The 21,849-nt window shown below is 52.0% G+C and overlaps 1 protein-coding gene across 3 annotated transcripts in view; it reads right to left on the reverse strand.

The window, feature by feature from the left end:
* Positions 1 to 5,042: 5,042 nt before the first annotated feature.
* Positions 5,043 to 21,849, reverse strand: part of MRPS24 (mitochondrial ribosomal protein S24) — a 43,082-nt gene continuing 26,275 nt past the window's right edge. For 2 of the 3 annotated variants that reach the window (XM_080817896.1, XM_080817895.1), the window contains exons 5-7: positions 16,534 to 16,602; positions 16,112 to 16,223; positions 14,274 to 14,710 (exon numbers count right to left, since the gene is read on the reverse strand). In XM_080817896.1, coding sequence (XP_080674022.1) covers positions 14,427 to 14,710; positions 16,112 to 16,223; positions 16,534 to 16,602 — 465 coding nt within the window. In that variant the 3' untranslated portion in view covers positions 14,274 to 14,426. Of the gene's footprint in view, positions 5,278 to 13,746; positions 13,990 to 14,273; positions 14,711 to 16,111; positions 16,224 to 16,533; positions 16,603 to 21,849 lie in introns of those variants that run through there. The other variant, XR_013967616.1, reaches the window with a different exon arrangement.

Consider the following 21,849-nt stretch of genomic DNA (forward strand, 5'->3'; position numbering starts at 1 on the left):
AGGTCTGTCCCCTGCCCGGGATCTCATGGGGCGCCGCATTCTTCCAAGACGCCACCCTCAGAGCAAAACCGTGAACCGTCCTCATCAGTCCTGTGCGCAGGCTCACAGTGAGCCCTGCAAAAGCCAGACACCTTCTTGAGAGCGCGCAGCCTCTCACGCCGATCCTAGCAGATGGAGGGCGCTGCTCTCCCCGACTTCCACACCAGCTAGAGAACACTTGGAATGAGTTTTGCCAAACTCCATGCAAAGGCATGTTCTTCATCTGCAAAAGATGGATGGTGAAACACCATGGATTCCCCGCACCTTCTTGAACCTAGGTATATCGGAGATACAGCTTGGCCAGAGCTATTATCCCCAACGCCCCACACACAGACACCCTCCCCTTGTGCACTCCAGACGAGTTTCCATCCACCTTGTTCATTTCCAGCCATTGTCTCTGCAGAGAAGGACAGTAGCACTGAGGTTCTGCGACTGAGGTGCTTTGTGCTAAGCCAGCACCTTGGACGAATTTACTATCAGAAATTATTATGTGTATTATTAACAGATGCGTCCCAGAAGATCTTGCCGCCACGGCCATTTGAAAAGTCATTACCACAGGGGTCCTAACAACCTCTGCCAATCTGCAGGGCTCCACTCCCTGGCTCCAGGGATTGGCTCGTTCATGGGCATGTGACCTGGTCCCAGCCAATGAGGTGGAAGGAACCTCGTGTCAGCCTGCAGAACTGAGGGATGGGGTGGGCCACCAGGCCAGGGGCTTTTCCATTACTACTGCAGAAGCGGCCTAGGCGAGGCCCAGGCCAGTGCCACAGAGGGCCCAGGAAGCCAGGTGCTCCATAACATTGCTGATGGCTGGATCGGACTCATCCTGAAGCCCACACAGGCTAGATCCTCTGCTACCTCAGGAGAACCCCCAATGTGCTCATGGTCTTGGCCTGAACAAGATGACCACCTATGTGGTATATAACCCGCAAGATATACCCACCTGGTAACGGGGCCCTACCCAGCCAAAGAGTACCTACGTGGAATTCAACCTCGGACAAACGTGTTGGGGGAAGCTCGAGGCCTACAGAGAAAGGTGGGAGAATCCTGAGGACTTAATTTTAGGTCAATCACACTATCTTTTTTTTTTTTTAACTTTCAAGAGGAGGGGCCATGGTCAGGCAGGATAGATCCCAGAATCTTCCCACTCTGCCACTGGAAAGGAAGAGCCCTCACCCCATCATCCATCGTGTTGCAGATCTGGGGTGTAGGAAACTACCACCTATGGGCCAAATGGCACTCCCCCTATAGTCTCTCAATCAAGTGTGGCGGGAACATGAGTTATGGACGGTCTCTGGCTGCCATCAAGCCACAATGCAAGAGAGGAGTCGTTGTCAGAGACCCCACGCGGACTGCAACACCTAACAGAAAATCTTCACAGACGACTTTACAGAAAAGTCTGTGCTGATCCCTGGTCCCAAAGATCCTAGGATCACGTCCCTTCTTTGAGTAGAACGTAGCGCCTTCTGGGTCAAATCTAACTGCTTCAGCCCCAGAGGCAAGGACGTCCATCCTTTTAGCCAGCACTGCATCTCCGCCCTCCTCTACTGACAGCTGGAGCGGCACGTCTGCAGGTCTGCGGCCCAACGGGACTTCACTGTCGATTTCACGGTCGTGATGCTCAGAAACAGAGATGTAAGTGTGGACGTGTGAGGGTGAGCGTGTGTTTCCTCTTTGCTAGCCACAGTGTGCATGGAGAATACAATACAGTAGCATGTTTTCTGTCCCACAGGAATGGCCGGCCACACCACATGGTTCCATAATGATCTCGGAAGGAAGCCACCTTCATAGAACAAACTTCATCTGGGAGGACTCCCAAGTCCCTTGTCCTGGACACTAGGTTCCACTGAGGCTGGGGGCACTCAGAGGGACAGAGAATTCCCCTGCCCATCAGGGTTTGGAAAGACGCCTACTGTTCTGGGACAGAAGATCCCGACACCATTCATGGGTCCGTCATCCAGCCAGGTGTCTGGGAGAGAGACCTACTCCAAGCAGGAAGGACAGACTGACAGACAACAACTGACAGCCTTGTGTGACATGTGCCATGACAGGGGACACTCAGGAGGACTGGGGGTGTGCAGGGTTGGCCAGACCAGGGTGGCAGGGGGACCGGGAGTGCTCCGGGAGGGTGTGGCAGCTGTGCCCTTGTGTGGCTACACGTGTCAGCGTGACTGGGCATTGGCCAGACCAGAAATAACAGCACGGGCGAGGGGCGGTGTCCCTAAACTGTCTTCTGCAAGGCAAAAGTTTGGTAATGAGAGTTCTTTCCATATGACTTCCCATCACATGCGCCCTGAGTCCCTAAAGCTGACTGTGTGGAACATCGCGTACACAGTTGGCCGCGGCTCTCAAGCCTGAGGTGCTGGGGGCAGAGCGCAGTGGATATTTCATCCTCCGCTTTCAGAGTATGATGACTTTTCCCGCCTTCATCTCCGACCCAAGCACAGGGAACAAAGGCAACACAGATCCACACTTCAAATGTCAACAGAAATCTGCAAACCCAAGTTCTCCCAGGAGCTAAAGCTTCAGGACCAGGGTGATGGACAAGGGAGGCAGACAGCAAGGAACCGAACATACACACATCATGTGCACGTGAGCTGGCCCACTTCTCTGCCTGTCGGAAGCGAGCCATGCCTGCCCGGAGGGAGTCCCTCCTGCACCCGGTCCGTCTGTTTGCTGCCCTTGAGCAGGGCAGAGGATGGGCTGAGCCGGGTGTGGGTGTCGGGGGGAGATGGCCAGCTGGCCAAGATGCTGCCTGCCGAGGACCTGTAGGACCAGGTCCCGGTCCTCAGCTAAGATGACACCATCATTACGTGTGGTGACCTATTTCCGGGGACAGGGCAGGTGCTCAGTGCTTTGGTGACTATATCCTCTCCCACTGTATTTTTTAAAAACACCTTAGGCATGAACACTGACATACACAAAGCTGTCCCCAGTTAATGTATGTAACTCGTCCCTGACCCCAACCCTGATATCTAGTGAGGAGACACTCGATTTAGAAAACTGCTCGTCAATTAGAGGATGGTTCTTAGGAGCTAAGGAATTCAGGCGCCAGCCCTCTCGTGTCCTCTCCCCGGAAGCCGGAAGCCGGTACACCGGAACACACGCGGCCTCGTGCTCTCTGGAGAGCGGCCACACGGGGGCAACAGGGAGTCAACCGCGCCCCAAACCCCACTGCAAAGCCAAGTCTCCCTTCATCCTGTCAAATTTTGTTCATTCAGTGTTTACAGATCATGGTAGAGATTATGAAAGGTCTGACTTTGCTGAAGCTTCTAAAACCAAATGAATTCTTTCAACCTGTTCAGAATAGAAGATGTTTTCTAAAATCTCAGAGTTGGCGAGCCGAGGAAGGCCCGGGGACCTGGGGAAAGGCTGTGACTGTAGACTCTCTTCGGGTCTACGTAGGACCGCGTGACTTCTACTCCACTTCGTTGCAGGAAGAATCAGGGTCCGCTCACAGCACTGAATCCACACAACAGAGTGCAGCTTGGAGGAAGCAAAGGAGGGTCGGCAGCCTCCAGAAGCAGAGAGCGAGCCACCCCGGGACCGAGAAGGCAGACCAGGAAGGCTCTGCGCAGGCCAGTTTGCATTTCTGGAGAGCCTCTGGAGCTGGAATGGCCCCACTGCCCCCGGGGTCGTGGGTCAGGCCCGGCGCACACCTGGCGCTGCACTGCCGGAACCCGTGACGAGCCTCCCGGTCCTTCCTCCACGAGACACCCCCTACCCTGGACGACTCCAGCCTGCCTCCTGGACCTCCCACTCCCCTCTCTGACCCCATCCTTCACTTTTCCCACCACGGCCGTAATACAGAGTACATTGAACTACCTTCTATTCTGTCATTTAAATCTTTTTTTTGTCATGGTTGCTCTAAAACTAAACCTTGCATCATCTACCCTGATGTAGAATCACTTGTTGCTTTGCATGACTGAACTGTGGACTCCGAGTGCCGTCACAGTGTCACGGGGCAAGCGTCCAGGGCGAGGTCCTCACTGGGCCGACCCAGCGGTTGCAGTGAAGGCCTGACCCAGACACTGCTGGTTTTGTGCAACTGAGGCAGCACAGCCAAAACCCGGGTTTGGCATCAGAATGGCTCATGGCCCCTCAGCCACTTCGGATGGCCTGGGGGCACGCCCTGAAGACACTTGCTGTCCAGTGTCGCCCTGGGGAATGTCCATGGAGTAGCCATTGTGTCCACAGGGGGAGCTCAGTAGGAGCGGGGACGATGGGAGTCGGAACTCCTGAGATAGAAGCCACCTTGGAGACTGCCCAGAACTTCCTGGGAGTTCATTCCATCATCTCGCATAAATCAATTCCTCTAAAACCATTTCCTCATTTTAGAAAGCATGAGCCTCAGGCTGCAATGACATGACTCTCCTGGGTCGTATTGGAAATCAGCGAAAGAGCCAGACTGAGCCTGGAGACGGTCTCCAGCAGGATCCCCCAGAGTGGCTTCAGCTAGAGCCACAATCACCCATTTATCTTTCCTGGAATCCCCGACTTGCATGGGACTCTTCATGGGGCCTATTCTGGGAACAAGGGTCATGTCAGGGCCACAGAAACCTCTGACACTGGTTGTAACGAGGCTCTGTGATGTCAGTGGAGTCCCAAGCCCTGGGCCATCTCAGAGTTTGTCTGCAAGGACACAGTTATTGGGAAACCCACATGCGGACAGAGCGTAGAAAACGGAAAAGCTAGGAAAGAGGGGGTGCTCACGTCACATCTGGCCCCAGATGTCCCAGCGGTGTCCAGCAGGATAAGCCCCCCAAATGCCCCCCAGCGGCTTCACAGAGCTCACCCTAAGGTTTGAAGCTGAGCTCATACACGGCTGAACATTCCGGCCAGCTCGGGGGAGCATGACATAGGACACAATGAAGCCTTGACAGATGTATAGTCATGGAGCAATAGCTTTCTCCAAATATATCCTGAAATGTTAAAAAAAAAAATCACTGATAAAACATCAACAGTTTTCATTAAAAAGAAAGCCATACATGTCATAGAGTATACTGGTTCAATTAATAAGTATTTATTGAGGATCTCCTTAGTGCAAATGTTTAGCTCTAGTCCCGCCTGGGAGCTTGCAAACAGCAGAGGATATAATCAACAGATCAGCAGTGGGAAGGAGTGCGGGCCAGGAGGACAGTGCAGACTAAGGGGCCGCCGCATTGAGGCCCACCAGGAACCCCCTCTGCGAAGGTGGCGTTCGAGCCAAGACCAGAATGAAAGGCGGAGCGAATCCATCTGTGCGGAGAGCAACAGAGCAAGGACATTTCTTATTAACTTTAAAGATAAAACAAATGCCGAGATGTTTTCACTTAGGTGTTGCTTTGGGAGCTCTGGTTCTTCCAACTTTTAGGGATACACGCTGACCTCTCCTCACTGTAAAATGGTGTAAGAAAAATGTCTTATTTAAGCATTGACATCTTTAATTAAAAGGCAAATAAGTTAACCCAAGCTAACCTCTAAGCCTAACCTAGAGATTGAGTACCGTATCAGTTTTCTACTGAAGCTTAAACAAATTTCTACAAACTTAGTGGCCTAAACAACAGCAATGTACTATCTCCGAGCTGTGCAGCCCGGGGGTCTAGTGTGGGGGTCCAGTGCGGGGGGCAGGGCTGTGGCCCTTCTGCAGGCTCCAGGGGAGAACCCCTTCCCAGGCCTTTCCTACCTAGTGGAGGGCGACTCCTACCTTCCACGGCTCATAGTCCCTTCCTGCATCTCCAAAGCTTCTAGAAAGGAATGTGGCTCTGTTGAAACTTTGCTTTTAACTCAGCAAGACCCAGTTTTGTCTTAAGGCCTGTGAAACTGTGATGAATACACCTGAATTACTTTAAGCCACTACACGGACCCACGCACGAGTGAAGGTGAGGGCCAAATGCAGGGATGAATCCAGCGTGAAGGTGAGGGCTATTAGGGTCAGAATCCTGTTGAGGTTAGCTGCAGGGTCGGGGGGGGGGCGCTAAGGGTCAAGGTCAAGGTCACCTGAAGGTCAAGGTTAGTGAGAAAGCAAGCATCAGGGTGAGCAGGGTCAGGGTCATAATCAGTGCTTCAGGGTTAATGTCAGGGTCAGTTTTAGGGGACTGGTCCACGTGAGTGTCAGGTTATGACTCAGTGTGAACAGTAGCATCAGATTACTGGGAGAGTTGGGTCCAGTTCAGGTTCCGGTGAGAGCAGGTTTCAGGTCAAAGTCAACATCAGAGTCAGAGTGAAGGTAAGGGTCAATTCTGGGTCAGCACCATGGTGAATGCCAGACTCAGAATCAGGTTAACGGTACACTGCAAGGTCAGGAACAGGGTGACGGTCAGAGTCGGGTCATTTCCAAGGGGAGGGTCATGATCAGGACCAAGGATAAGATGAGTGTAGGGTCAGGATCAGGGTCAGGTGTGACATCAGCATGGTGGCTGCAAGCGTCTTCCCTTTCTTCCTCTCCCCTTTTATTTACAACTACTTCGACGTTCATAATCAAACAAAAGTGCCTCTGATCATCACACCAGGGCACCCAGATTTCTATGCACCTGTGCATCAGAAAGCAGGCGGACAGGGCCGTGAAGGCGGCTGCAGATCCAAGGAAGAGGACGAGCCTGCCCCAGCCTGACTTGCCGGGACTGGGGGAGGCACACCTGGGCGACACTCACTGAAGACAGAGAGTTTGCGGAAGCCCAGCCAGCAGGGGAAACCAGGCCCAACACGCAAGCAGGGCAGAAATGGGCTTGGAGTCAGAGGAGCAGGAAGAATTCGAGTCGGTCCCTCCCCAGGGCACCCCTGGCGACAGCCTGCCCTTCGGGGTAGGTGGAAAGCCAAAGTGGCGAGTGAGTGAGTCCATGATGGGAGCTGGAGGAAAGGGAAAGAGGCAGACAAGACCAACCAAGGAACGTGTCCCCTGCCGTCCGCTTCAAGACTTCTGCAAGAGATGTGCCTGTGGGAGTCTGGGAGTCCCCTCACTGCAGGACACCCCTCCTGGGGTGTGGGCACCCCCAAAGCAGAAAGACCTTCTTCAAGGAAGGTCATTCATCGTATTTGACATTGTGATGACACTGGTACAGTCAGTCCTAAAGAGAGCCACTGGGGAACACAGGACGGTTAGCTACAACGGAGCCCCCGTTTGGCTATCAGTAGATCCCGCAGAAGGAACGCCGCAGGCCAGGAGAGTGGAAGGACCTACTCAGAGTTAAATGACAGAAACTGCCGGCCCCCAGTACTTCCTGAAGTGAAGCTCCCCTTCGGATACAGAGGTGCGACAGACACTTGGCCAGACACGCCAAAACCGAGGGAGCTCACCACCCCTAGACCAGCCTTGAAGGAAATGCTCAAAGGGTTCTCCAGCTGAAATGACATAAGCGCAGATGAAAGTACATAAAACACTAGCAAAGGCAAAAGGTGAACACAATTACAACTGGAAACTCTATATTAGAAGGGTGTGTTAAGGGGCACCTGGGTGAATCAGTCGTTAAGCGTCTGCTTTCGGCTCGGGTCACGGTCCCGGGGTCCTGGGATCGAGCCCCGCATCGAGCTCTCTGCTCAGCGGGGAGCCTGCTTCTCCCCCTCCCACTCCTCCTGCTTGTGCTCTTTCTCTCGCTGTCTCTCTGTCAAATAAATAAAATCTTTAAAAGAAGAAGGAGGAGGAGGAGGAGGAAGGTGTGTTAACACTTAATTACAGTTCAGAGGCTAAAGGAAAAGGGCATGAAAGATAACCGAAGTCACTCCCACTTCTCAGTGAATCCGCAGCATAAAAAGAGGCACATTTTAACATCAAAACTAAAGGGGAAGAGTAAAAGCGTGGAAACTTTACAGGGAATGAAAATAAGGTGTTATCAGCATCAAAAGGACTATTTTACCTAACAGATGTTGTTTGTAATCCACATGGTAAAACCTAGTCACGAAACAAGGAAAGGGGGAGACCAGACGCACGGTAGAAAACCAGGGCTTCACAAAGGTGGACAGAAACGGGGGAAATCACAAAGGAGCTACAAAACAACCAGAAGCAAGACGTAAGGTGGCAGCGTTCAGTTCGTACATATCAATAATCACTCCAGGGCGCCTGGGTGGCTCAGTGGGTTGAGCCTCTGCCTTCGGCTCAGGTCATGGTCCCAGGGTCCTGGGATCGAGCCCCATATCGGGCTCTCTGCTCAGCGGGGAGCCTGCTTCCCCTTCTCCAGCTCCCCCTGCTTGTGTTCCCTCCATCACTGTGTCTCTCTCTGCCAAATAAATAGATATAATCTTTAAAAGAAAGAAAAAAGAAAATGGAAAGTCGTCAAGCAAGCAACCTATCTTTACACCTCAGAGAACTAGAAAACAACAACAACAAATTAAGCTCAAAGTTAGCAGAACAAAGGAAACGACAAAGCTCAGAGCAGACAGAAATTAAATAGGAACAATGAAAACCATAGAAAGGACTGAAGAAACTGAGAACTTGTTCTATGACAAAGATAAACAAAATCAACAAACCTTTAGCTGGACTAAGAAAAAAAAATGAAAAGACTCAAATAAAATTAAGAGTGCTAAAGGAGACATTAGGTGCGCCTGCGGGCTTAGTTGGTGAAGCGTCTGCCTTTGGCTCAGGTCCGGATCTCAGGGCCCTGGGATCGAGTCCCGCATCAGGCTGCTGCTCAGTGCAGAGTCTGCTTGTCTCTCTCCCTCTCCTTCTGTTCCTCCCCCATTAGTGCTCTCTCTGCCTCTCAAATAAACAAATAAGATCTTTAGAAAAGGAAAAGAAAAAGGAGATGTTACAACTGAGACTGCAGAGAAACGGACTGTGAGACTAAATAATTACAAGCCAAAAACTCAGATAACTTAGAAGAAACAGACCCATTCCTAGAAACAAGCAACCTACCAGACTGAATCAGGAAGAAACAGAAAATCTGAACAGACCGGAGATTAAAGAGATTGAATCACGAATCAAAAACCTCCCAACACAGAACCTCCTCCAGGGCCAGACAGCTTCGCTGGAAATTCTACTGTCTACCAGACAGTCAAAGAATTAACATCAATTCTAGTCAAACTCTTCCAAAAAATGGAGGAGGAGGGACTACTTCTAAAAATCATCTTGTGGGGCTGCCATTGCCCTGATATGAAAGCCAGAGAAGGACACCACAAGAAAAGAAACCTACAGACCAGTATCTCTGACGAATCCAGATGCAGACGCTTTCAACAACATATTAGCAAACTGAACTCAAGATCAAGTAAAAAGGCACATCGTGAGCAAGCGGGCTTTATCCCTGGAAGCGAGGATCACTAGACACACACAAATCAATACCTGTGATCCATCACATTAATAAAATGAAAGGAAAAAATCACACGATCATCTTGACAGACACAGAAAAAGCATCTAACAAAATACATCATTTCGTAAAAACCCTCAGCAGATCGGGTATAGAAGGAACGTACCTCAATATATTAGAGGCCTACGTTAGGAGCCCACAGCATAGTACACGCACTGTTGGAACACTGAAAGCTTTTCCTCGAGGAGCAGGAACAAGACACGGGTGCCCACACACACCACTCTTACTCAGTCTGGTATTAAAGTCCCGTCATTATTTGTAGGTAACAGGATTTGGTATAGAACAAACCTGAAAGGCTGTTAGATTTCAATCAAGTTGCAGGATACAGAATCCACTCACAGAAATCATTTACGTTCCTATACACTATGAAAGAAACGTTGGAAAAAGAAATATAGAAAACTATCCCATTCACAGTAGCATCAAAAACAACAAAATACTAGGAATAAATGTAACCAAGGATGTGAAAATCCTGTACAATGAACTACAAGACTTCGCTGAAAGAAATCAAAGAAATGGAAAGATAAACAAATGGAAAGATATCCTGTGTTCATGGGTCAGAAGAATTAATGTTGTTAAAATGTCCTTCTTCAGGAAAAAAAATAACAAAGCCAGAGAAATCACACTTCCTGACTTCAAAATGTACTACAAAGCCTTAGTAATAAAAACAGTATTACTGCACAGACAGACAAAAACAGACACACAGACCAATGGAACAAGACAGAAGGCAGAGCAGTGAGAACGCCTGCTTATACAGTCAAGAAAATATTCAACAAAGGGGCACCTGGGTGGCTCAGTGGGTTAAGCCTCTGCCTTCAGCTCAGGTCATGGTCTCAGGGTCCTGGGATCGAGCCTCGCATCGGGCTCTCTGCTCAGCGGGGACCCTGCATCCCCCACCCCCCTCTGCCTGCCTCTCTGGCTACTGTGATCTCTGTCTGTCAAATAAATAAATAAAATCTTAGAAAAGAAAATATTCAACAAGGAAGCCAAACACACCAAGGGGAAAGGACAGACTTGCCAACCAGTGAGCAGGGAAAACCGGATGAGCACGTGCGATGAAATTAGACCCTATCTTACACCAGTCACAAAAATTCACTCAAAGAGGTTAGAGACTGAGACAGAAGAACCGGGAACAACAAAACTCCTAGAAGCAAATGTCAGGATGATGCTCCTTAACCTTGAATTGTTACGACCGAGTTTTCGCATTGGAGATACCATCAAGGAGCCAACACCGATGTAAACACACAAGGGTTTATTCAGCAAGCTTAAGCTTGGGCCCAAGTATACCTGACGCAGCAGAGTAGGGACTTGGACCCCGAACCACATTACAGTCAGAGTTTTTAAAGGCAGAGTAGGGGTGGACTCGGCGGTGGGTGAGAACAAAGGAGATTATGGATGATGTAAGTCTCCAAGGATTTTTGGAAGCGAGGTCTCCGGGACCTTGAGGGGCTAGCTATTGTTGGGAGAAAGGTTATTTATTAGAGTAATAAAAAGTATTCTCATGAGACCCTTTAGATGTTTATCAGTGGGTCATATGCTTGGGAATGATTCTCGACACTATCTTGGAGGTTTAGAGATAAAGTTTCACAGTTCTCCTATCAAGTGTCTTTGTTAGTGAGATTTGGGTTTAGAAGAAATTTAACTTTATTTCCACTTCCTTCTGCCTCAGCCTCCTTCAGTTTTATGGTGGGGAGGGCGACATTAGGGCTTGAGGAACTGAGTTATTTGTCTCTGGAAATTGGGCTATTGTTAAATCTCTAGGACATTTGTAAACCAAGCGAGACTCCTGTCTTGCAGGATTGTGATCTCTGCGAGTTAACTATTTGTTTTTCTTTCAGGGCAGCCAGGGGTGGCTGGGGAATGTCACACATATTACCGAGGGGAGCGGAGCGGGTGGAGAGGGGGTGCAAGGTGCCAGCTTTTGCTTTACCAAGATGGCTGTCCTTATGTCAGGGCTAAACTTGAGGTGGGTACAACCTTGTTTTTCTTGGCCTCCACAGAATATGACAATATGACACCAGCAGCACCAAAGACCAACGTGAAAATGAACACATAGGGCTCCATGAAACTTAACACCTTCCACACAGCAAAGGGAACCGTTAACAGAATGAAAAAGTGCTCTAGAGAATGGAAGAAAATTTTTGCAAGCCATAACTGGGTAAGGAGTTAATACTGAAAACATATAAAGAAGTCATACAACTCAAAATCAAAAACAAACAATCCAACTGAAAAATGCGTAGAACTAGACCTTTCTCCCAAGAACACATTGCAGCGGCCAGCAGACACATGAAAAGATGCTCCACATCACTGGCCGTCAAAGAAATGCGGATGGAACCACAATGAGATATGACGTCACACCCGTCAGAAGGCCAATTACCAAGAGGACGAGAGACAGAAATTGCTGGCAAGGGTGTGGAGAAAAGGGAACTCTCCCACACGGCTGGTGTGCGTGCGCACTGACTCAACCGCCGTGGGAAACAACATGAAGCCCTCTCACAAAATTAAAAATCGACCCACCAAGGATCCCATGCAACTCCACTTCCGGATTCATACACAAAGGAAATGAAAACGGGATTTTGAAGAGAGATGTGCACTCCGGCATTTACTGCAGTGTCGTTCTCAACACCCCGTCCGTGCCTGTCAGCAGATGAATAGATAAAGACGTGGTATAGAAATACAATGGAATACGATACAGCCATGAGAAAAGAGGACTCCTGCCGTTTCCAACCACATGATGGACCTTGTGGAAGTTATGCTCACTGAGATAAGTCAGACCAAGAAAGACAAATACCGCATGACATCCCTTATACATGTAATCTATAAAAGCAAAACTCCCCCAAAACAGAGTAAAATGGTGGTTACCAGGTGTCAGGGAGTAGAGGGGACAGGGCAGCTGTTGCCTAAGGGTATAAATTTATAACAAACAGGGAGCACAGACAACAATATTGTGTTATAATCAACGGACTTGATAGGAACCTACAACTTAATTATTCTAATGACTAAAAAGACAGAATTATGTAATTATGATAAAGGTGCTAATTGTCCAACCACATTATGATATATAACACATTAAGATACATAAATGCATCAACACGTATACCTGAAACTTACACAATGTTGTATGTCAAATATATTTCAACTTAAAAAATGGGTCAGGGTCACGATCTGGGTGAGGCTGTGGGGCAAGGCTGTGCGAGAGGGTCACAGTCTGGGACAGGACAAGCACCTGTGTCAGTTAAGGATTGGAGTAAGGTTCAGGATCAGGGTCAGGGTTAAGTGAAGTTTCATGATCAGTAACCGGGTGGATCAGGGTCATGAGGGTCAGGAACAGGATCAGTCAGCTGAGGTTCAGTCAGATCACTGCAGGTGGAAGGGTCAAGGTCAGTGTTAAGGTGCGAATCAAGAGTGTGACAGTCAAATTCACTTAAGTCCAGGGTCGGGGTCAGTGCCAGAGTGAAGGTCAGAAGGGTCAGGGTCAGGTCAAGGTTGAGTGTTGTCAGCAAGGTGTGCAGGTGTCTCAGGGCCTGAATGACAATCAGCCCAATCAATCCAGGGTTGCTGAGTGTTGGAATCAGGGTTAAGAGTAGCTCAGATCTGGGGTGCCTGGGTGACTCAGTTAAGCATCTGACTCAGGGGGGCCACCTGGGTGGTTCAGTCATTAAGCGTCGGCCTTTGGCTCAGCTCATAGTCCCAGGGTCCTGGGATTGAGCCGTGCATTGGGCTCCCTGCTCAAGCGGGAAGCCTGCTTCTCCCTCCACCTCCCACTCCCCGACTTGTGTTCCCTCTCTCACTGTGTCTGTCAAATAAATAAAATCTTAAAAAAAAAAATAAAAAAGTAGGCTCAGATCTGTATGAGGGAGAGTCTGGGTGACAATTGGGTTTAAGGATCAAGGTCAGAGTCTGGTTTATCAGTAAGAGAAGATCAGGGCTAGGGTCAAATTTAAAGGACTGTCAGTTTTATGGACAAAGTCATGGTAAGAGTCTGGGGGAGGATCATGGTCAGTGTTAGAACTAGGTTAAGATCACAGTCGTGATAAGGGTCAGACAGCATTAGGGTATTTTCAGAGTGAAGTTCTGAATGAAAGTCAGGGTTACGTGAGGAATGTACTGTCAGACATGATCAAGGGAGGGTCCCGGGGAGACTCTCAGTTAAGAGTGAGGTCAAGGGAAGATCAAGCTGTGGGCAAGCTCGGGAGAGCCTGACTGGTAGAGTGAGGGTAAAGTTTAGGGTAGAGTCAGGGTAGTAAGTCAAGGTTAGGGTTGGGATTAGGGTGTGTGAGGTTGAGGTTCAGGGTTAAGTGTAACAGGGCCACGGTCAGTGTCACAGTGAAGTTGGCCACCAATCCCTGCCCCACTGCCCAGCACCATGTGCAGCTTTGGCAAACGCCACCTCCTGAAACGCTCTCCCACCAAGCTGTGGGTCTACCTCGCTCACCTGCCTGGAGTCCTCAGCGCTGCCTGACCCTCCCCGTCCACCTCCATGGGGACTTAAGTGTCACGAAGGCAGGGATCTCGGAACAGAACGTTTCATACAAGGATGGATTTCAAGCCCTCCAAAGAACGTGGTGCACAGAGCGGGAGCTCAGCTGAAAGCCTGTTTAATAAGCGATGAGTGTCCATAAAGGTATTTCTGGAGGGAAAAGTGCATCTGGCCATCAACTGTCCACAGTAGTTCTCTCTGTGGAAGAATGACAAGAAACATCATGGTTCACTTGACACATGTCCATGCTGTTTAAAATTCCTTAAAATTAATGTTGATTATCTTATAATCACTAAAAATGGATTTTTCCACCTTGAGAGAAAAAGAGCTCCAGGTAAAGTTCCTGGTAAAGTGATAAGACACTCATTGCACCGTAGCTATTACCCAAGCCTCAAACAACCAGCAGCCTTCTGGGAGCCCTGGAGCACCCTCGGATCCCTGCTCTAGCGCTCTTCTCCAAGGAGGGAAGACAAACGAAGAGGCAAGACAACAGGAAGGCCCATTTATTCAACAGCAGCTTTGGAAAGGAATCCTCGAGACAGTGAGGGGACGTACTTCCCCGTCTCTGCTTCACTCCTCTCCCACACGCCTCTGTCCTTCGCAGGCTAGAGCCTGATGCAGAAGAGGTGACTGTCTCAGATGTACTTATACACCACCTTGGAGGGCACAGTCTGGAGGTGCAGACGGACAGGACATTTGTAAAAGTGGGACAGCAGAGTCTCACTGTAGCCCACCAGGAAGTAGAACTTGTGTGCAGGCAGCTGCCTCAGGACCAGGGCACAGATCTCCAGCTGGTTAGCCCGGCGCTTCAGGACCAGCTGGTCGGCCAGGCACCCTGGGAAGGTGCCCAGCATGAACTTCCGGAGGAAAACGTCCTCCACTGTTCGCTCTGCAGTGTGGTCCTCCCCATCCAGGTTACCTGAAAGGAGAAGGGACCTCGAAGACTCAGCAGAAACTCCAGGAGCCTGTCACTCAATTCCACCCCAAACCTCCCTTCTCATTCTTCTTCAAGTGGAATAAAAGGAATAACACTTTAAAGTTCAAAATACACGGCACTTGAGTGGCTCGGTTGGTTGAGTGACTGGCTTTGGCTCAGGTCATGATCCCAGGGTCCTGGGATCGAGTCCTGCATCAGGCTCTGCTCAGCGGGACCCTGCTTCTCCCTCTCTCTCTACGGCTCCTCCCCTTGCTTGTACTCTCCCTCTCACTGTCAAATAAACAAAAAATTCTTTAAATAAATAAATAAAATTCAAATACATTATTTCACTGCATTCGCAAACAAATCCTGTGACATCGGTATTATCATAGTTACCCTGGTTTTACAAAAGGGAAGACTGAGGCCTTAGCAGGGCATAAAATTCCTAAGATCCTTTCCTATCTAGCCCCTTCCCACTCTTTCTGGGCCATTTATAGAAGCACTGGCCATCCCTTGGCCCAGAGAGAGGAGGCCACCAGCTACTTCTGAGACTGGGGACATGAGCTCTGTCACCAGCCAGGGCCATGGCCTCAACCAGCGGATTCTCAGTGCAGACCCTGAAACCCCTCCACCTGCTGCAGTATGCCTCAGGAGTCTCCACACCCGGCCCCAGACCCCAGACCTAGAACCTGGAAAGGCTGGGGGACAGGAATCCATTATTTTAAGTTCTCTAGACAGACGGATCTCAAAACGCCCAAGTTGAGAAGCCTCATACTGGACAAAAGACAGCCGATTCCCGTAAGATCCCGGGAGTTAATGTCCTATGAAGTCAGCACGAGCAATGAGTTAGGAACACTGAACCCTCGCTCCTAGGGGATCCAAGGAGTTAGGTTTCTGCTTGCCCTGGACTAAGACAGTTTGGTCAACACATCAATATATAACCTTGTGTCCTGCGTGTTTCTGCGTAAAGACCCCTTGCTTAACACACATCACGGCTTAACCCTGAACTCTCGGCCCACGGCATTAGAGCTTATTAACACGTGTATCTTCTCCCCAACGGAGGTCACACCCTTCCTGAGCGCCACACGTCAGCATGAGGCTCCGTTAAGGCAGCGAAGTCACGACAAGAGCACAAACCGCAGACGTGGGGCACTCACGGGCCTCGGAAAGGCACCTGCTCACAGCAGGGGCGGAAACAAGGCGGCAGCGCCCTGCGCGGGGAGGCGCGAGCGGGCGGCGGCTCCGCCCTGGTCCCTCGCTGATGCGGGAATACGAAATCTGAGAATGAAAACCCCTGAACGAGCAGGAGTTGAACCGGGCCTCTCGCCCGTGTCTGCCGGATGTCTGTGCGACACCGCGACCGCGAACTTCATCCGCGGGGCCCCCAGCACCGCGACCCCTCACCTGTGTGCAGCGACAGCCAGCCCTTGCGGTGGGCGATGTAGTGCGGCGCGTGCGCCTCCTCGTAGGTCACCGGCTTGTCCCCCTTGCCCACTCTGACTCGGGCCGCCCGGTTCTAGGAGCACAGAGTGGCCGTGATGCTACGCGCCCGCCGACCCAATCTGCGGTGCGCCCCCCGACCCCTGCGCCCCCGCCCCCCGGAACCCCCGCCCCCAGGCCCCGGCCGCCCGACCCAGGACCCCCGGACCCTCCCACCCCCAGGCCCCGGGCCGCCCGACCCAGGACCCCCGGACCCCCCGCCCCCAGGCCCCGGCCGCCCGACTCCGGACCCCCGGACCCCCCGCCCCCAGGCCCTAGGTCCCCAGCCCCCCACCCCCGGCCGCCCAACCCCAGGACCCCCGGCCCCGGGGCCCCGCCGCGCTCACCTTGGCGCAGACCGCAGACGTGTGCAGGGCGCGCGAGGAGCACGGCAGCTCTCGGCTCCAGGACAGCACCTGCGGGAGGAGGGGACGTGAGACGGACACTGAGGCCCCCACCGCAGACCGCGGGCCCCCGCCAGCGTCGCCCGCTCACTCAGCCGGGGCCCGAGGACCCGGCAGGACGCGGCCGCCGCCATCTTGGGCCCGGCGCCGCGCGCCGGAAGTAAGAACCGCGGCGCCGCGAGGGGACACGAGGCGGGGCGGCCTCGGGGCAAAGGTCAACCCCCAGGCGACTGCGGCGGCCGATTAGACGAAATCGGAACCTGCGCAGGTGCGCCGGGCGCTTACGGGGGTGGGGTCGAGGAGGGGTGGGGCCTCCCGGCAGGGGCGGAGCCTCTGTCGGGATAGGGCCGCGAGAGGGCGGAGTCTCGGGCGGGGCGGGGCCTCCTGTCGGGAGGAGGCCTTCCATCCGGGGCGGGGCGTCGGGGGCGGAGTCTCAGTCGGGGGCGGGCCCGCAGCGGGCGGGGTCTCCGTGGGTGGGCGGGGCCTGCCTGCCGGGGCGGGTCCGTGGGCTCAGCGGGTAGAGGCGGTGCAGTGCCCGGCCAGGCGGTGCAGGCGGCGGGTCCTTCTCGCCGCCCCGCAGCGCAGCGGGGCCCCCAGCTGTGCCCGTCTCCACCTGCCACGGTCGGGGGGTGCGTGGTGGTTCAGGTCCGGGACGCAGGCGGTGCAGAGGTGAGGTCTCGCCGTCCGGGAGCTCGCAGCGACGGAGACGGAATCAGCGTGGGTCCCGCTGCGCCCGCTGAGCTCCGCCCCGACCCTCGGCGCTCAGCTGCGAGCGGACCGCGTCCCCACCTTCTAGAAAGCGGGCTGCTGAGTTCTGCCTCCAAATAAGTCTTTAAGAAGGAAAGAAAACGAACGAACCCGGCTTTTTTTTTTTTTTAAAGATTTTATTTATTTGACAGACAGAGAGAGATCACAAGTAGGCAGAGAGGCAGGCAGGGAGAGTGAGGACGAAGCAGGCTCCCCACTGAGCAGAGAGCCCGATGCGGGGCTGGATCCCAGGGCCCTGGGATCATGACCTGAGCCGAAGGCAGAGGCTTAACTCACCGAGCCACCCAGGGGTCCCGGAACCTGGCTTTTATCCACAAAGAAGAAATTCGTTTGGTTAAAATTTCATCCAGTTCTTTGAGGATGCCTTAGGCAGAGAAATAGGTCGTCTCCCATGGGACCATACCCTAGTGTCTGGTCGTTAGGGAAGGAAAATTTTAAGTAAGAGAGAAAGGGCTGGATGATAAGGAAATTCATACTCAAACCGAGCGTTGTCATGGTCATCGGTATCCAGTAATTATTGTCGGAGGGAAAGATACCAGCCCTGGGTATCTTACTTCACAGCTCATCACAGAAACGGAAAAAGCACGGACTCTGGAGTCGGCCCCAGGCGTGACAGTCTTTGGACAACTGAGCCTCAGCTCCGTAATCTATAAGATGGGTTTATTAGCTCTGCTAGCTCCAGGGCTGTTCGGATAAATAGCTCTCATCGCTGTGTTCAGCTGAATGGTACGGAATTGCCAAGGCTGGGCTGGTTTTGACCTACATCATTTACCCTAACACTGCTTGCAAAGTCTGTGCTGCCCGTGGTAGGGAGGACTGGGTTGTCATCTATGTGGAGGGGAAATGCCGGGTGCTGTGAGTTGCCCAAGGTCACAGGGGGCAGGGGGCGGGTGCAGAGAGAGACCAAGACACGGATTCTGACTGCAGGCCACTGTATTTTCCATGGTCAAGATTCCTCCGACCACTGGAAGCCAGGTCCTCAGAAAATCCTTAATAAAGGGACAGCATCTTTCATGCCGTAGGACATATTCCTAATACTAAGAATGTTTTACTTCCAAATGTTTAAACTACGGTCTCCAACTGTTCTGCATATCAGATAAGGGGGCAGAAGGAGTGTGAGATCACAATAGTTTCCAAATATAAGAACTCTCAACTTTTTCCAAAGGACCTTTTAAACTGATAGTATTTTCTCTTTTTAAAGATTCCCTAAAGTTTGATAATTTCATAATTTGATAAGTTTTCTAAATCTACCCAAAGTGGGAGGAATATGGGAGCTGGTATATGAATTACAGCTTCCGGGCAAGTGACTGGACCTTCCCAGGCATCAGTTTTTCTAATCTGTAAAATGGGAACAATGACAATTGTTGTGAAAATTACATTGTAAAATGCAGAGCAGAGTGAGCAGCTAATAAATGTGTCTTTAAAAAAGAATAAAGCCAGGGGCGCCCGGCTGCTCAGTCAGACTCTTGATCTCGGGGTGGTGAGCTTGAGTCCCAAGTTGGGTTTAGAGTTTAAAAAAACAAAACAAAACGAAAAAAACCGGCCTGTCACGCCTGACATGCACCTCCTCTTGGAGAAATATAAGAACTCACAGGAACCCTCATGAGAGGAAGGAAGAGCCTCTTGACTTCTGTTGGAGCCCCAGGAGGCATGGCCTCGCGAGCAGATCTACCCTCCACGAGCAGATCTACCCTCAAAGCATCGGACAATGACACTGGCAGATTTGGGTTTGTCTTCATTCCCGTCTCTCTCCCTTAGGTCTGAGGTGTCTCCAGGGAAATCCAGACAGCCCTAGGTCTTTGGAGTGGCTAACAGCCTGCTAACCTAACTCTCTGCCGTGCCTTGTTGCAAAGAGGGTTCCAGCTGGTGCCTTTGTGGTGGTGGTGGGGGAGGGGGTTGCATGTAAGTGAGTTTGCGGTGATTAAAATAAAGGAATGGATTGTATGGATTGTTAGATTGTTTTAAATCACAGTGGAAACAGTTTAATGGGATGTTTCATTTTTCTGTCATTTCCATTTGCTAATGGTTTTGTTTGTTTGGCCAGAGAGACAGAGAAAGCAAGAAGGGGGGGGGGTATGGGGGGCACGGCAGCAGAGGCAGAGAGAGAAGCAGGCTCCCCGCTGAGCAGGGAACCCGGATGCAGGACTCCACCCCAGGACCCTGAGATCAGGACCCGAGCCCTGGGCAGACGCTTCACCGACTGAGCCCCCAGGTAGCCCTGTTAGTGTTTGATGTGCTTTGCTTCTCCCCTCAACTCTGTGAAGGAGGCAGTTTTGCAGAACAGAAAATGGAGGCTCAGCGAGTCACCTGGGGTCACAGAACTAGCCAGTGGTAGCACGCCTCCTTGTTCCAAAGCATGTTCCTTGTCTGGGGTCCTCCTGTGTCTCGGGGTGAGCATTTAGAACCTTGTGGGACAGGGGAATGGCCTGGCTTTCTGGAGGTGGATGCAAAAAGCTCAGGAGTGGCTCTGAGGGACTTCTCGGAAACGGAGTGACCCTGGGTAGGAACAAGACCCACATGAAGGGCCCACAGGGGTTCCCACGCCAGAACTGTGGGAAGATGAGGACGGACACCTGTTTCTTCACTGACGTGAGCCTCTTTGCTCTCCGTGATAACCAGTTACCTTCATGCTTGCACGATGCCGGCTTCTGCTCGTTTAGAGTCAGACGGGCCCCACCGCAAGTACGGGGATGACAGGTTTACGTGGGCGACTCCCAGAACCGGACTTGTAGCGATCCTTCTCGGGGAGAGGGCTGTTGGCTGCTCCTCACACCTCTTTTCTACCCCTGGTCCTACAAGACTGCGGCAGCTTTCCCTCCAAGAGGCCTGGCCTTAGTCCGGTCCTGCTGCTCTTGGGCCACAGGGCAGAGGAGGGGCCCGTGGGCACATCTGGGCTCATCTGGACTTCTCGGAGACAGTCCAATAGGTTCCAGCGCGGCTCCAGGGCGCACCGGTCTCGGATGAAGGAGTGCTGGCCAGGCTGCAGGTGCGACCCTGCGTGAGACAGACACTGTGGGCCCAGCCGAACGTGCGGAAAGCAGTCCAGCCTGGACTGTGCTGTATTTCCTTGGAACTCACCAGAATCTAGCCTCAGGGAGGGATCCCTTAGCCAGAGACGTCTGCCTTCCTGTTGGAGTAAGGGTTAGCCAAGACAACCCTATTCTCCCAACTTGGAACTGCTGACGTTTGCATTTCATGAACCTCTGCTAAATCTGGTGCTTCATACTCCTGGTGATTCATTCTCTCCTGATGACCACAACCATTCACCAAAGAATCCCAGAGGCTCTCAGCTGTATTCAGGGAACTAAGCCAAACCACCAAGGAAGTCCAGTTAAAAGTGAGCCTTGAATTATCCCTCGTTTTTGCACAGGAAGCCAGGGGGATGCCAATCCCGCATTCCCCTACCCCCGCTCTCCTCCTGCTGAGGCACAGGAAGAAGGGGGCATCTCAGCAGGTCCATGCCCTGGTCAGCTCCACCATCGGTGGCCTGGCCTCTTCCCTCCCTGCCCCCGCAAGCATCATCAACGCCCTGAGGTCTTCAGGCCCAAGGCAGGGCCCTCAGGCTGTGGGGAGGGGACTGGGCAGGGCAAACTCATGCTGAGCGTTTGGAACCCCAGGGTCTGCCTCAGGCAAGACCCAGGTTTCTGGAAATTGGAATCACAGAGCAGCGCTGGCTTTGGGGTCTGAAGAAGCCCTCCTGGGACTGAACATCGCCTAAAACAGGGGGAGGGGAACGCCGCGACAGACGCTCTCCAAGGCCCCAGGGCAGCCTCTCCAGCCCCTGCACCCGAGCGGCGGTGGTCTGCTCCCACTTGGTCGGACGGCGAGTCCCCCACCGCCACCGGGGTCCTGCCCGGGCCCCCTTGTGGTCAGATTCTGTTACGCAAAGTCTTTAGACGGGTCTGTTTCCAAAAGTTTAGACACTTTCGGCAAATACTGGATGCAACACGAATACAGTGATTTTCCTGATTGTGAGGCAGTTAGTCTCGTCCGGGTCCCGCGTCCTTTTGAAAGCGTCAGACTCTTTCCGTGGGGGGAGGGAAGAGGCACACACATAATTCTCTGGAGTTCAGTGATTAAACCTCATCTCCGGGTGACGGACAGAGCCACTAGGGATAACTTGCCTGGTTCAGGTTCAAGAAGAGCTTGCATCAGTTTGTAAGGGAGTTGACATTCAACGAGTGTAACGGAGCTTTCCCTGAACCCTGGGCCCGTGAGTGTCCCCGGCGATGTTCCCACAGTGCTGGAGAAGCAACTGGGTAGCCCCGGCTCTGCGGGAAGGGGGGAAGGCAGGAGAGACTTTGGTATTTCCAGGGGAACCAACATCTTAAAATCTGTGTGATTTAATGATCCCGAAGAGAGGAGTTCCTAGTGCCCAAGGGTTAGAGATTCCTTCCGTGTCTCAGAAGGAAAAAGGTTTTCCCAACTTCATCAGCGGGAGGTCAGGTTTTCTGAGCCCAGTACTGCATTCAGCATGCGTCTTGTCCGTCC

Source organism: Martes martes (genome assembly GCF_963455335.1).
Source record: "Martes martes genome assembly, chromosome: 11".
Taxonomy (NCBI): Eukaryota; Metazoa; Chordata; class Mammalia; order Carnivora; family Mustelidae; genus Martes; species Martes martes.